The sequence below is a fragment of the Sander vitreus genome, chromosome 18 (genome assembly GCF_031162955.1).
Source record: "Sander vitreus isolate 19-12246 chromosome 18, sanVit1, whole genome shotgun sequence".
Lineage (NCBI taxonomy): Eukaryota > Metazoa > Chordata > Actinopteri > Perciformes > Percidae > Sander > Sander vitreus.
In genome coordinates, this window is record NC_135872.1 from 16,195,592 (window position 1) to 16,211,451 (window position 15,860).

The 15,860-nt window shown below is 39.1% G+C and overlaps 1 protein-coding gene across 1 annotated transcript in view; it reads right to left on the reverse strand.

Annotated features, from left to right (window-relative positions):
• Nucleotides 1–15,860, reverse strand: part of nbas (NBAS subunit of NRZ tethering complex) — a 173,039-nt gene that overhangs the window by 12,477 nt on the left and 144,702 nt on the right. Inside the window, exons 50-51 of the mRNA XM_078275300.1 lie at nucleotides 10,509–10,648; nucleotides 3,736–3,883 (exon numbers count right to left, since the gene is read on the reverse strand). Of these exons, the coding sequence (XP_078131426.1) occupies nucleotides 3,736–3,883; nucleotides 10,509–10,648 (288 nt within the window). The remainder of the gene's footprint in view (nucleotides 1–3,735; nucleotides 3,884–10,508; nucleotides 10,649–15,860) is intronic.

A 15,860-nucleotide genomic window follows, 5' to 3' on the forward strand; every position in this document is an offset into this window, starting at 1 on the left:
GCAGAGCAAGCTGACAGGTCTATATCCCTCGCATGAGGTTGGATCTTTGCTCTCCTTATGTAAGACCGAAATGATGGCTTCTGACCAAGTCTTTGGTGAGTCACATGACACCAGAGCGTAATTGAAGACTCTATATAGTACTGGTGTGATCTCCCCTATAAGAACTTTATAAAACTCCCCCGGAAACCCATCCGTACCAGGAGATTTATTATTTTTAAGATTTTTTATAGTATCTGATATTTCCTGCACTGTAATTGGCTGTATCGTTTCAGATGCCTCGTCTGCGGATAGTGATGGTACATTTAATTTTTTAAGAAACATATTACTTATTTTCTGTGGAGTTTAGCTCAAAGTCATCATATAAGTCTTTATAATATTCTGCTAAAGCTTCCGCTATCTCTGTTGGCCTTACCACAAGTTGTTTGGAAATGGGATGTTTTACTCTTGAAAAAATCCTATTTGTTTGAGCCTTTCGAAGTTGGAATGCTAAAAGACGACTTGCTCTTCCCCATCTCATAATATCTTTGATTTGTAAAACGTAGAGCTCCTTCTGCCTTGTATGTTAATAATTTGTCTAATCTGTGTCTGTTTTCTTTCAGTTCTTTGAGAATGGAGTTATTTGGTGTCCTCTTATGTTCTACTTCTAAATCTCCGATTTTGCTCTCTAGCGCCCTCTGCCTTCTTAGACGATCATTTCTTAGCCTAGAGGTTATTTCTATGATTTTTCCCTTTAGCACTGCTTTCCCCCCATCCCAAAGAGTCGCTGGTGATACCTCGCCATTATCATTTATTTCCAGATATTCCTTTAGATTGTCTTTTATCTCCTTTACTACCTTCTCATCTGACAGGATTGACACATTTAATCTCCAGTATTTAAAACAAGACTCTTTATCCATTGCTACAGTTAGGGTAATGGGAGCGTGGTCACTTATAGTTATCGTCTCTATGCCACATTCCACAACTTTGTGTATATGTTGCTGTGATACACAAAAAAAATCTATCCTAGAATAACTACCGTGTGGATTTGAATAAAATGTAAAATCCTTCTCTCTAGGATTATTGTTTCTCCATGGATCAAAAAGACCTAACTCTTTAATAACATCATTTAATACTCTGGATTTTCTTGAAATCAGTCCTTGTTCTGGTGGTAGCCTGTCTAATTTACCATTCTGTACCGTGTTGAAGTCCCCCCCCCCCCATCAGTACCATCCCCTTTGCTTTGCTTGAAATAACATTAGCTATCTTTTTAAAGATTGTTTCATTTTTCTCATTTGGGGCATATATGTTGAGTACTGATATAGTCACATCTCCTATGGAGCCAACAACCATTACATATCTTCCCATATTGTCGTTTATCACCGACTCGACTGAAAATGCTAGGGACTTATGAATTAATATGGCTATGCCCCTTTTCTTGCCATATGAAGCATGACATACTTGATTTACCCATTCTCTTTTTAGCTTTTTATATTCATCCTCCACCAAATGTGTTTCTTGTAGAAGAGCAGAGCAGAGAATTGAACATTGCAAGTGTTTTAATTGGCTCAATATCTTCCTTCTCTTGATGGGATGATTTAAACCATGGACATTATAGGACACAAGTTTCAGCCTATCCATATCAGTTTCATTTCAAGACGATAACCATCAACTCCGTACCTTTCGTAAAACAAAACAACTGTGCACAGAAATACACAGTGAAAAAAAGCAACATTAAACATCTCCTTCAGAACTATTATACAATAACAAAAAAGTGTGACTTCCAACAGTCCCATCACCAGAGAGATGTGGCGTATTCTCTCTGAGAAGATAGCACTAAGTGCACCTGCAACTTCAAAGGTGTTGTGTAAAGTTGCTGCTTGCTCTAACTGAGCATTAATTTCGCTCTCCTTAACCAATATTTATGTTGATTAATCTAGGTAGTAATACCTTTAACTAGCTCTGTAAATATTCAATGTGCATTATATTAAGTCGATATTTAAATATGTTTCAGGACTCGTATCTATTTATGCATTTCTATTTTTATTTGGTCCTTATATATCATTGCGTCTCGTTCTTGATTCCAAGTCTTCAAACTTTGCGGCCAGCTTTGCCTCCTGATGAAGGAGAAAGGCGGCCATTCTTTCCAGCCTCGCCGTCTTGTCTTCTGTGTCTCCCAGCCTCTCTTCCACCCGTACCACGTGTTGCTCTAACGAGGTTGTTCTTTCCACAAGTTCCTTCATGTTAGTCTCTAGCCTAGCCAGGGCCTTTTTGTTGTCATTCGCCACTTCTGTGTGCTCTTGTCTCAGCCTGCGCAACTCCGCCAATATTACCGAGTCCTGTTCACCTGTGGCCTGCATCTTGCCCGGTGTAGTTCCCGATGTCGTGCCGGTACATCCAGTATTTGTTTGTTCTCTTTTGTTAAACCTCCCCTTTTTGTCCATCTCTCCCAATTTACTTTATTTGTCAAATGTTCTTGTGTTTAGTTGGCTTTCTGCTCCGAAAGTAGTCTTAAAGAGTTCTTTTTAATTGTTTTTTTCAAGAGCTAATTTTCCTGCTGCCTCCTACCGCATGGCGCCAACGGAAGTCCAGGCACATAACACTTTTAAAAAGGTCTACACACAAACACACAGCAGACACACAGTCCTGTTGCAGTCCTGTCCAGTAATATATGGATATCACAATGCAATCTGACTCACCCATGCTCTGGCGGTTTCATTCCAGCAGATTCAAATTAAAGCTGTTCAGAACAGAGTAAAAGGCCTCCCACCCCTCTTCCCACACTAATATTTGACAGCCAGGCAGACACTAGCCTATTCACACTGAATAGCATTAGCACTAAACTAATATCACAGTCAGCTGGCGCTAGACATACAGAATGGCATTAGGCTTACCACTTGCATGGTGCTCAGTAGGGCATGAATAGCATTAGGAGCAGTCAGATATCAAAGAGCGGCAAGTGCGTATAGTATATTGCAAAAAGCACTGAGCTGATGCTAACATGTTGCTGTGGGTTACATACTTAATGGCTTCAGTCTCCTGTATTAAGATACAGGGTAAAATGGTGGCACTACAGTGAGGTTACACTCAATTCAAACAAGCGTGTATTGTTTTATAAAAATGGTGATAGCAGAGGAATCGAAAATGTGCTCAAGCTGGATTTTAATGTGGTTTAAACTATTAATTTTCACTAGCCTCACTGTATTGCGGTGTTGGAAGAATTATTAAAATCTGTGGTATTGTGTAAAAATACTCTGTTGCAAGTAGAAGTTACATTTTACTGTTTAGAAATATTGGCAACAAAATTCAAAAGTAAAAGTATGCATCGCTTTCAGGGTCATTTAATGTATTTATTATTGGCTATTATCACAGACGCATTAACAAAAGTAGCATGTTAAAGTTGTAGTTTATTACTGTGGAAGTTATTTCACTATTCTATATACTGTTGTGTAGTTTTAATCTAAAACTATGCATATTATGTCAACTAAAATGTTAAACTGTAAAGTAACTAACAACTATAACTGTCAGATACATTTAGTGGACTTAAAAGTACAATATTTCTCTCTGAAATGTAGTAAAGATAGAAATTATCATGAAATGTAAATGTTCAAGTACAAAGATTGCTACAAAATTGCACGTATTAAGTTAATATGTGAAATGTGGACTTCCAAACTAATTTGATCGACTTTCCAGATTACTGCAAAGAAAAGAAGACACAAGCGGTCATAGACGATTACCCAAGGAGTGTTTGATGTTTACCTGCGCAGGAAGCTTGTGTTTGGTGTTATAGAGGGATCGCACCATGGTGACAACCTGCTGACCCAGGTCTAATTTGACCTGGGATGCCTGGCAGCGGGTCAGCAGGGTTGAGGTCAGCACCACCCAGGGGTTACGCTCCGACTCGGCCCTGGAGACAGACAGCAAGACAGACTCGTGAATGTGAGTGTGAGTGTCTGTGTGTAGTCTTCTGCTGAGCACGACAGAGAACATAGACTGGTGAGAGTAGACATTTGAAGTACTTATATATTTTCTGTATTAGTGATGTAGGACAACGAACCGAGGTAGGAACATACAATATACAGTAAAACAATATGTAAAATGACTGTAATGTTATTCATCCAGTTCTCTGCAGTCCTATGTCACCAGATGCTAATCCTGTTAGACAATGACTGGGTCACAGCAGCTGTCATTATGACTAATATAAATACAACAGCCACATTAGAATAACAGCATCAAATCACAGGCTGACATGAGCACAGGCAGAATTATCAAGAGGTTTGAAGACGATCTAATGAATTCTGACGTTGACATGTACTGTAAGTGATGAGGAAAGATGTTTGACCACTTTACTCCTGCGGTTTATTATTAAACACCTACACGCTGCATTTCCTCTCTCTGTGTGAATACCAGGGGACCAGCCGCCAGCACTGACAGGCGTCACTTTGTTGACACGCGCCTTTATGAGGTCTTCAAGACCTTTGCTAAAGCCTCCAGAGTAACCGATTAGCTCCCGCCAACGCGAGCAAATGCCAAAAAGGCTAAGGCAATACGACCTTCATGGATCTTTATTAATATAAATCATAGGAAAAAGAAAAACCTACAGGAACCACAGAACAACTCATTATCTGTTAATTAGATCTTGGTTGACGGATGGATCCTGTTGAAATTATTAATTATACTAATATTATCAGTAGATTGGCTTGCAGTCAATCCTATATTGGAGCCCCACTACCTTCCTAACACTAAGTGGCTATCTATCTATCTATCTATCTATCTATCTATCTATCTATCTACAGTCATGTGAACAAATTAGGACACCCATGCTAAAGTTGACTAAAAAGAGGAATAAAAAATTCATCTTTAGGAAATTGATCTTAATGCCTTAATTTAAAAAAAATGAGGAAAAATTCAATCTTTAAGGACACCAATTTTCTTTGTGAATGAATAATGTATCGTAAATAAATAAATGTTCTTCCTTAAAATACAGGGGGCATAAGTAAGTACACCCCTATGTTAAATTCCCATAGAGGCAGGCAGATTTTTATTTTTAAAAGGCCAGTTATTTCATGGATCCAGGATACTATGCATCCTGATAAAGTTCCCTTGGCCTTTGGAATTAAAATAGCCCCACATCATCACATACCCTTCACCATACCTAGAGATTGGCATGGGATACTTTCCATAAAATCATCTCTCAATGCAAATCAAACCAGCTATTAGGCTAACTGAAATAGAACCATGCCATAGTATCCTGGATCCATGAAATAACTGGCCTTTACAAATAAAAATCTGCCTGCCTCTATGGGAATTTAACATAGGGGTGTACTTACTTATGCCCCCTGTATTTTAAGGAAGAACATTTATTTATTTACGATACATTATTCATTCACAAAGAAAATTGGTGTCCTTAAAGATTGAATTTTTCCTTATTTTTTTAAATAAGGCATTGAGATCAATTTCCTAAAGATGATTTTTTTTATTCCTCTTTTTAACTTAAGCATGGGTGTCCTACTTTTTTCACGACTGTATCCATCTATCTATCCATCTATCTATCTGCAAAGCCGAGGCATCATTATATCTGCATCAAGCCTTTAACCTTAGTTAGAAAAGCTCTGTCACTCATCTATCAGATATGAGCAGGAAAGCACTACTGTAAAAGAGGGAATATGTTTTACGGTTAGAAAACTGGCGCTGCTGGCATATCGACGCAAATGTTCGTTAAAAGTTACGTATGTGATTAACATGACAAGCAGTACATTAAATATTGAACAGACAGAGAAGGAAAAGGGAGGAGATTGGAGAGGAGGAATCTATTATGAACGTGTGCTTTGTTACGGGTGTTTTCGCATGATAAAGGGTAGATGGTAACATGCTGATAAATCCTTAGTTGTATGATGAGAAGAAGACAAAAGTGGTTGAACCCTGATGTCATATTAGGGTGCTGAAGTGTGTCTTGAGAAGCTTGTTAGAGGAAGGAGACCCTGCGATATGTGTGTGCCTCAAGAAGATGTGTGTGTTTGATAGGAAGAGCTCGCAAATGAGAGATGACAGAGAGGAAGAGGTGCAGAGAGAGAGAGAGAGAGAGAGAGAGAGAGAGAAAGAAAGAAAGAAAGAAAGAAAGAAAGAAAGAAAGAAAGAAAGAAAGAAAGAAAGAAAGAAAGAAAGAGAGAGAGAGAGAGAGAGAGAGAGAGAGAGAGAGAGAGAGAGAGAGAGAGCAGGGAGGACAGCAGGGCTCCTGTGTGTTTGACCGACGGTATAAAAGGCAGCTCTCCATCCAGCTACTGTGGGTGTCTTGTCTGCTTCACCTTCAGATAATGCAGCCATGGGAGCAAACAGAGTCCAATTGTGCTGTTTGGCACAAAGATGCTTCCTGTGCTTTAGCAGGGTGACGGGGAGGCTCAGCGGCATGACTGTCAGTGTGCTCGCCAAATCTGTCACAGGGTGTAGTGTGAGTTACAGCCAGCCTTCCATTCGTGCTTTGAATCACGACTCAGTTTATGCGGACAGACTAAAGGCTCATCTTTTTAGATGCGACTCAATATAGCTCCCAAAACCGCCTCTTGTAATCTTATTGAAAAAAATCTCCACTCTGCAGACACACACAGTAAACACACCTCCATCCCAACCCGGATTAAATGCCGAGTCAGACTAATACTGAAAGTTAACCATGTGTCTCACACACACCCTCAAGTCTTAACAGAACATCTTAAATGAGGCATTTGAAGGTTAAGTTATTCTGAGTTTTGTGTCCCAGATTATGACGATGCAGCAGCCATTACACATAAAATGCACACTAAACACAGATCAGACCCAAATTTCAGGCTTCTAAGCTTCAAAGAGGCACATTACAGCGTACTGTAGTTATTAGTGTGTGTATGCATGTTGCAGCAAATTAACTCGAGCGATTTAAATGAGGCCGACTAAAGAGACGAGCAAAAACAAAATCCATAATCAGAAGCCAAGTTTGTTCTCAGCATTATGTTTTCATTTAAATCTGAAAAACAGTACAACAGCTCAGTCTGCAGTTAAAATAAATGGTTATAGTCGACTGTCCCAGGAGTGATGGTTTGGCTACAGCTGCACTCATAAAGTCAGTGAAATCTGTGGCTGAACTTGAAGCAGCTGTGTCGTCCAAACCTAATCCCAACTCTCCTACTGCTTCTCAGTATCAACTCAATAACGACTCTACTGTCCATTACAAATACACTTGCTCCTTTTGTTACACTGCCACAACTCTAAAAAAAACATGGGTCTTTAATTGCTTCCCTTTCAGTAATGCTTTACCTGCATTTTTAACAGAGGAACTTGGGTCTAAACTTAGTACCTCAGCTGTAGTTTCTGACCACAAAAACCATCCTGTTCTGTGGGTAGAACTGTCTGCTGTCCCAGGAACTATCAGCTTCAGTCATATACTGTAGTAAGCAGTACTGGGGAAATAATATGTGAACACACTGAGCATTTGCCAATAGTTTCAGTGCAGTTGTGCTCTAAAGATAAACTAAACAACCATCAAACATTGGCTTGAACATGACTTTTATTCCGTTATTGGTCTTATTTGCCTAATCTTCACGGTTTCTCAGATGTGGTGGAAATACGAACACGGATGCACAAAAGATCCTGATTCAGTTCCAGAGTTTAGCTCTTGTGGCTCCTCAGGAACCTGGAACCTCCTGGAGCTATTTGATTAAAGAGGGGGTTCAAGAAACTCCACGAGGCCCTGACAGAAAGACTAGCATGTTAGATGTTTTTTTGCCGCCTATCCCCTAGTTTGACATTGTCTGCAACATGGTGGGGGATGCCATTGTTGCTGATATTCCTGATCCTGGAAGTCTGTTTCTGGCCCCTCCTGCCCGATCACCTTTACATTTCAAGCAGGTTGTGAAGTCACAGCAGGCCTGTAATCTCTTAATCTGACACATTGATCATATGGACAGACAACATATTGTGTAGTCTGATCCTGGCATACGGTTTACTTTAGATTGAAGTTGTGTCAGCATTTAAACTGATGCATCTTGTTCTTTAACAAACCAACAAAGTCATCAAAGTCTATAAATCTGACTCTTAACACACTCATGCACCTAGACACAGCTATGTGCATGTTGTTGTGAGTTTCTAATAACTACTGGAGAAGAACTGTACTTTCAATTGCTGAACGAAACAGTTTGAAACACAGTCTGCTTTGATTGAGCTGGAAGGATAAATTCCCGACAGCATAACCCTGCATTGTCTCGGCGGGCCTTAGAGTACCACTCACTTTTAATCAAGAACAAAGGTAAAGGAGAAGAGCAATCACATCATTAGGCACTTATCAATAATACAGCCAGCACTTGCTGAGGCTCATAAGATGCCAGCTGGTGCAAGAAGCCCAGAGCCTGAAGCTTTGTACAGATGCCTGTTTTCATTCCCAACTCGTCGATGTGGAATTGAGGAATAACAGGCACTATTCGCTCTCGGTAAAATACAACACATTACAAAATACAAAAACACATTGCACAGAAGTCGCCCATTAAAATGTCAATATCTTCATGTGTCCGTGATTTTGTTAACAAACAGGCTACAGTATAAACTGTTCAAAGTTTCTTTTAATAACCAAAACACACTCACAATCACTAAGCAACTGGTAAAATAGCACTACTGTAATTTGACATTTTTTTTAATTGAAGATGCTGAGAAGGTACCAATTCATTTAGAGAGAGGATAAAAAAAGAGATAATTAAGTGGGGTGAAAAAGGATAGAAAGACAGTAAATCACTTGGTATTCTGCACACAATCTGAAATTACAAGTTATTTGCATTTTCTATCTCCAAAAACCTGCCTATTATAGAATATATATTTGTGATTTTTGTCTTTTTTCCTGTATTCATGAATGTCAGAATTATATAGTTACTAATGAGCCTAAATAAGTAATAACTGTACTGGAGGCGCTTACAGGAATAGTTTTGACATTTTGGAAAATATGCTTATTCGCTTCTTTGCCAAGACTTAGTTGAGAAGATCAATACCACTCTCATGTCCATACTAGTGTTTTTGTCATCGAAAATTATGACTAAATATCGTCGTCAACGAACCTTTATCACATGACGAAAACGAGACAAGACGCAACGTAAATGCTGGTCATGTGACGATGACTATAATTAAATGTATAATGCAATATTGTTGACGAATAAAAAAACGAGACTTGTGGAAATGTGGTTTACAAAATAAAAACTATGCTAAAATGTCTCTTCATTTTCATTGACCAAAATGAGACGAGACAAAATGTTGTTATTTTGTCTCGTTTAGTCGCGTTATTATTATTATTATTATTATTATTATTTTGCAGTATTTCTGTTCCCTGTGTCTCACTTCAGGGGCTGCATCAGGTCGCACTTGGGTCGCACTGCACAGACGACATTACTTCCTCAAGCCCTGTCGTGTCATTATTTAATTAAGAAGATGCAGCGGTGAGTTAGAGAGTGAGACGAGCGTAAACGACAACAAACAAAATTAATTTTTTCATTTGGAAAAACTTTCATTACATAGAAGTGGAAAAGAAAACGGAATGTGTTGTGGAAAAAGATGGGGAGAAATGCGGCCACAAAAATCACGAGACAATTAACAATTAAGCCATTCCATAATGAAATTGAGGTAAGTCAAGACATTAACGTAACGTTACTTTCTATTTTAGAAAGCTAATGACAATTCATGGGGCTGTGGTTAATGTGTCTCGTTTTAACGTCAGCCACTGGAGCTGAAAACGACTGAGACAAACGTGTGTGTGTGTGTGTGTGTGTGTGTGTGTGTGTGTGTGTGTGTGTGTGTGTGTACTTTGTGTGAGAGAGTGTGTGGGTTCTTAGTTCCTACCTGACTGACTCCATGTGTACTAAGCATCCCTTGTTGGCCAACATTTTGGTTTTGTCTATACTACTAGGTACTTAAATAGAATTGCATTACTAAAAAGAGACTAAAATACAATTTTCGTCGACTAAAACTAGACTAAAATAGTCATGGATAATTCTGACTAAAATAAGACTAAAATGCTCAGACTTTTAGTCGACTGAAACTTAACTAGACTAAAAAATATGAATGTGACTAAAACTAATAAAAACTAAAATGACAGCTTGACACAAAGACTAGACTAAAACTTAAATTGAAACAGGCCGCCAAAAACAACACTAGTCTATACGTTAAATAAAAGGCTACAGCCAGCAGCTGGTTAGCTTAGCTTAGCATAACAACTGAAAATGGGGGGAAACAGCTACTGTAGGCAGGCTCAAAAGTAAGAGGTAGTCTAGCTCAACAACTAGTCATTTTTACTTTTCACTTTTTATACGGATTAAACAAATGAGAAATGTATTGTTATTTAGTGAACTTTAGAGGTGCTGGCAACTTCACTTGTTTCCAGTCTTTGTGCTAAGCTAAGCTAACCAGCTGCTGGCTGTAGCTTCATATTTATCGACATGAATTATCAAATTTCCCAAATATCAAACCATTGCTTTTACCCTGAAAGAATCAAGGATCAATGAGAAAAAAAAGATAGACATCTGTCTTACACTTCCTCTTTCATCATGGGTGGCCACGCTTGTAGGAGGAGCATGAGCAGCTGAAAGTCCTCCCACTGTTGCGCAGCTTCCAGCAACTCCAGGAAGAGGGCGTATCTTTTCTCCTCATTCTCCACATCTTCAATCTCAACCTGAGAGGAAGGGTGGAAAGAAAGCCGGCAGGTGAGGAAGGCAAAATCCATTTGAGGACAAAAAGCAAAGGCCTGCTGTCAGGATCTTGATTGTGAGATATTACCAGGTCATTGAGCACAATTAGGTGAATGAAAAGTGTTCAGTAACTCGAGTAACCATCTGCTTTCAAATTCTGCAACATATGCAATCTTGTGGATAAATATGATAATAAATGCGAGCATCAAGTGGATTTCAGTAATTTATTTATTCTTGGACACTTCCACTAGACACTATCCAACACAAATGTAGCAGAAACAGGAGAGCAGCTTTCATTGATTTCAAATTAAGCTCTCGTTTGTGATGGCAAAACTTGACAACCTAATGATTGCAGTAGTTTGTGGGCAAGGCATTTCTGCCAAAACGGGACCCGAATGAACTGAACTACGCAATCACAAACACTCAATCTAGATGAGCATCAAAGCAAACATTCAAACAAGAGCATTGAAAGGAAGGAACAAGGCTTCATGTGTATGGCACATTTCACCGTTAGTTTAAAAAAATGTCCCCTGTGGCCAAACATATTCTATAGTATTATGAGAAAGAGAGAGATAGAGAGGCAGAGTGTAAGAATGAAAAGGAATGAGAGAGGGTTAATGTGTAAAAAAATGAGAGGAGGAGGCGGAGGGAAAGTAATTATTTTCTTCTCAAAGGTTGGCTTCTAGTGTGATTTAACAGTTCAGAGAACCGCTGATTTCTGAGGGGAAAACTACAACCTGCCAAAGCATGGCTGCGGCAAAGACAGGCTCCGTCACACATGCACGCATACATTTTTACACTTACACTTACACACACACACACACACAAGAACATAACACATACATACATCACTTGCAGCCAGACTCTACGTAGTTTCAGCCTCAGTGGCAGGATCATATTTATAAGACTGGATATCTATGTAAAGCCTGCCGATATTTCACCAGTATAAATGTCTGTACACATTTTAAGACAAGGAACTGTCTGTGAATGAACCTGTAAACACATACCTCTTCGTCAAACTTTTATTAAGACAGTTTTGTAATAAAGCCAGGTTAGTATAGAAACCATCTGTGCACTTCTATGAGCACTGCTGAAGATCTTACTCCGAAGTACTCATATTTGGGTTAGTCAATTTAACTGTCCAATTCAAATATTTTAATAAAATGCATTTTGGAGGCAGTAAAATACATTTTTTTCTTAGGGAGGATAAATAGCTGCATTAAGATGCCATATACCATCACAATAATTCTCATACATGTTGCTATATTGCCATGAAAATGATAATAAAACAGTTCTTTGTTCTTCAACAAATTAGTAATGCTGTTATAAATGGTTTGACAGCAGCAGGCAATGCTGACTAAATGTAAATGCCAAAGTTCAGTGGATTGGCTGCAGGGACCGCATGCCCCACTGCATGTTGCATCGACAAAACTGTGGTATACCCCTGAATTACAAACCCTTTAAACAGAACATATACCTAAGAGATATTTGTTGAAAAGCCACAGTGGAGTGCCGCAGGTGAGATCTTTTATGCTGTGTAGGTCATTGTGCAGTCAAAAGCAAATAAAGCTCTACATTGCTAGTTCACTGGCAACTACTGGATGTAACGGCTTAAATGTTGATGAGGCTGATATATAAAGGCAATTATTTTGGTTATTTTAATTAGCTACAAAAAGTCCACTGACCATAGATTCAGACGATAGCTGATGTATGTGTCCCAACTATCTTATCCATTTGATGGACAGGGATCTTCTGACAGCCATATCAAAGATTCCCAGATTCTAAAGTAGCTAAAGAATTTTAGCCAGCAAGCTAAAAGGCTTTAGTTGCTAAAGGAAGACCAGGATCACTGTCCTGGCTGGTAACAATAAAAAGCTTCTGTTTTTTATCAACTGCTTGGATGTTAAAAGGCTTTATATTTTTTTATACTCCATTTTACTTGCAGTATTTAACCAGCAGTGTTATCCATTAACTGGTCCGACAATCTTTTGCTTCCGGTTGTCAGTAGTGGGGCTTCATATAATCCACCTGCTCTTGTAATTTTATTTATATATATATATTTATATATATATATATAAAAAATTCTATCATGTGTTACAACAGACCGAAGCTAGGTGCAATGGATGACTAGTAACTATAAGCAGTGCTCACATTGGCTGCTTTCCTTAATAAAGTACTGATACTCTGATCTATTGATTCTTAGACATTAGTGGTGTTAAACCTATAATTTACAAGCAAATAACTAGCAGCACAGCAGATCCACGCACGGTGGTGTAGTGAAGTGCCTTATGATGTAGTGAAGCTCCTTATGATGGGGAATGGAGCAATGAATGATTAAAGCTGAATCTCAGGACCCTCTGGAAATGGAGGTCATTTGGGAAACAGAAATGGAATCTTAACTACCTGTAAAAAGCCCTCACTGCAATCTAAAGCTCTCAAATCCATCACTGAATGTAAACTGCAACCCAAAGCCCGTTCATCATTATTATTGTCTTACTGTGTTATGAATACTGAACACTCTCTAGCTATTAAAGGATTTTATAAAGTTTTATGGCCACATTTATTCATCTTCTCCTGCAAAGCACAAATTTCATTCAGACACATCTTCTGTACAAATATGGACTCTTTTCACATAAAAATACACACCTACATCCTCTCACCCGCTTGCGCGCACACACACACACAAATCAAAACTCACCTACAGTAGATTGCAAATTAAAATACTGCCAATTACTATGTGACTGTGAGGCTTCTATTTTCTTAACAAGGAAGGATGGTAATTAATTATGCCTCGTGAATAAAATCAACATTTCCTCTGTGGTGTTGTACAAAGAAAAGAGTGCAGGAGGGCAGAAGGGCAGAGAGAGGAGGGAGGGAGGGAGGGAGGGAGGGAGAGAGGGAGAGAGGGAGAGAGGAACGAGACTGTCAGCCAATACCATAACACTCAGCAGAGAAGGGCTGGCAAATGAGATCTGACACACGTTCTCACAGTCAATCAGTCATCATATATTCTTTCCTTTTGCATCTGTCAGGCTTTCAAACACTTGCAAACTCAGTTCCTCTCATCCCTATCTACCTGTCCATCCCAAGATCAGTTAGACAGCAGTATAAATACTAATTGCACCGTATATTTGTGAACAAAGACTATATACTTTTTATTTGTCTTTCTTGACCCATCACCACTCCCCAATAGCAACTTTCCAATCATAGGTTAATCTCATAGGCCTGTCAAACTTTAGATTTCTCAACATGCCAAAGCTTTTGTTTTTGTCTTTCTAAAAAACAAAAACACAAGAGCTAAAGTGTAAGGAATGGATCAAACAGTTTATTTACTCTGAAAGCTGCAACCGTTAGCACGTCCCACTCACTAGCTATAACTGAGTGTTACATTCAAGGCCAAGAAGCATATAATTAACTAGCTGCATTAGTTTGTTTATGTTACATTGAAAAAGTACCAGTTCACAACTAATGCTGCTACCACATCCACTGTGTCCATTTGCAACAAGTACTCCAAAGCATACGACCATTTAGGTCGAGTACTCCTACCCTCTAGTACGACCTTTACGAGCGTTTCATAAATAAGCGCCCCTAGCGGTGGCAGAAAATATGACACACAGGACCGTTTTCCATCCTCATATCTAAACCGGTCACGGTTTAATACACAGTTTGGTTATGTTTAGGCACAAAAACTACTCAATTAAGTTTAGAAAAAGATTGCGATTAGGGTAAAAATCTGTACATTTCTTATGTTACTTGACACAGTTCTGTTTGTTTGGTGTCCTGGGTGAAAGTTCTGTGTTTTTTTATTTTATTTTCAAACGTATATTTTGTTGTTGGTGTTTTTTTGTACAATGTTGACAAGCACAACAAGACAAGGAACAAAGACAGCACATACAAATTGTAAACGCAGCACAGAAACAGTGCATCTACCCCCCACCCCTAGTTCTGTGTTTGTCTGACCCATCCACCACCCCTACCTGCCTCCTTATACTTCCTCACTTTACTTCCTGCTTCGCTCCTGTGATAATTATAACGGCCTCTAGAGGGCGATACCACTATAAATGTTAATATGGGTCGTAATTGCTGCTTGAATAAATGACTTATGGGGGAGTTTTCCCGGGAGGACAGTCTCATCCATTGAGCTAACGTTAGTTGTTTCAGCTGGCTACAGTACTGTAGCTACAACTGTTAACATCTCCTTTAAGGGTAGTTGTCATATCAGCCAGTAGAATTGATGCTTGCCGGCTAGAAATGAGAAGCCTGCTATCATCTACGTCTGTTGGGCATCATCGTTTCAAAAATTACTATAAATTCCATACTATAAATGAATTATGCCGATCACATGCTACATGCTCACCCACTGTGACTGGAAGTATCCATGCTTTTAGCAAAATGATACACAGGGACACGGAAAGAGAGGAGAAAACATGGAAATAAAGTAAGCAGACAGTGAGGCTGAAGTAAATGAATCTTGACAATTGGTAGTTACCACCAGCTGCATTATTACTTTGACAACCTTTTACTTTTCAACACAGGAAAAAGAAACATAAGTGGATGCGGAGGCTTGTGTGTACCTTGGTGCATGTGTGTAAAGTGATACCATAAAATAGATATTGCATTTGCCCAAGTGCTGTGATTTGTTCACAAACTGGTGAGCGTTATGAAATTAAAAGACCCTTTATTGCAATATGGGGTGCTTTCAATTGACATTGGCATGCGCACGCGCGCACACACACACACACGTTATTTATGAAAATTACATTAATTCACCCTAAACTGAGAAGATGGACTAAAATGTCATAATTTCTAAAGTTGTATGAACAGTGTACAGAAACACAGTCTATGCACATTACTATTGGACAGAGTGTGATGTATTTTGTCCAAAAAAGCTTGTGTAGTCAGACAGGGTATCTCTCCACTGATTAAAAACAGCAATGCAGTCAGCATATGATAATAACACGGGAGAAAAAAAGAGAGAGGTGAGAGGTGAGAGGTAGGGGTGTGTGTGTGTGTGTGTGTGTGTGTGTGTGTGTGTGTGCCTGTGTGCGTGCCTGCGTGCGTGCGTGTGTGTAAGAGAGACAGAGAGAGATGGGAGATGCTTTGGGGCAAATCAATAGGCAGAGCAGAAAGCTGTCAGAAGCCACGTGGGTGAAAACATACACAGTTCACCAAAGGATAAAAATGGAGATGAAGTAT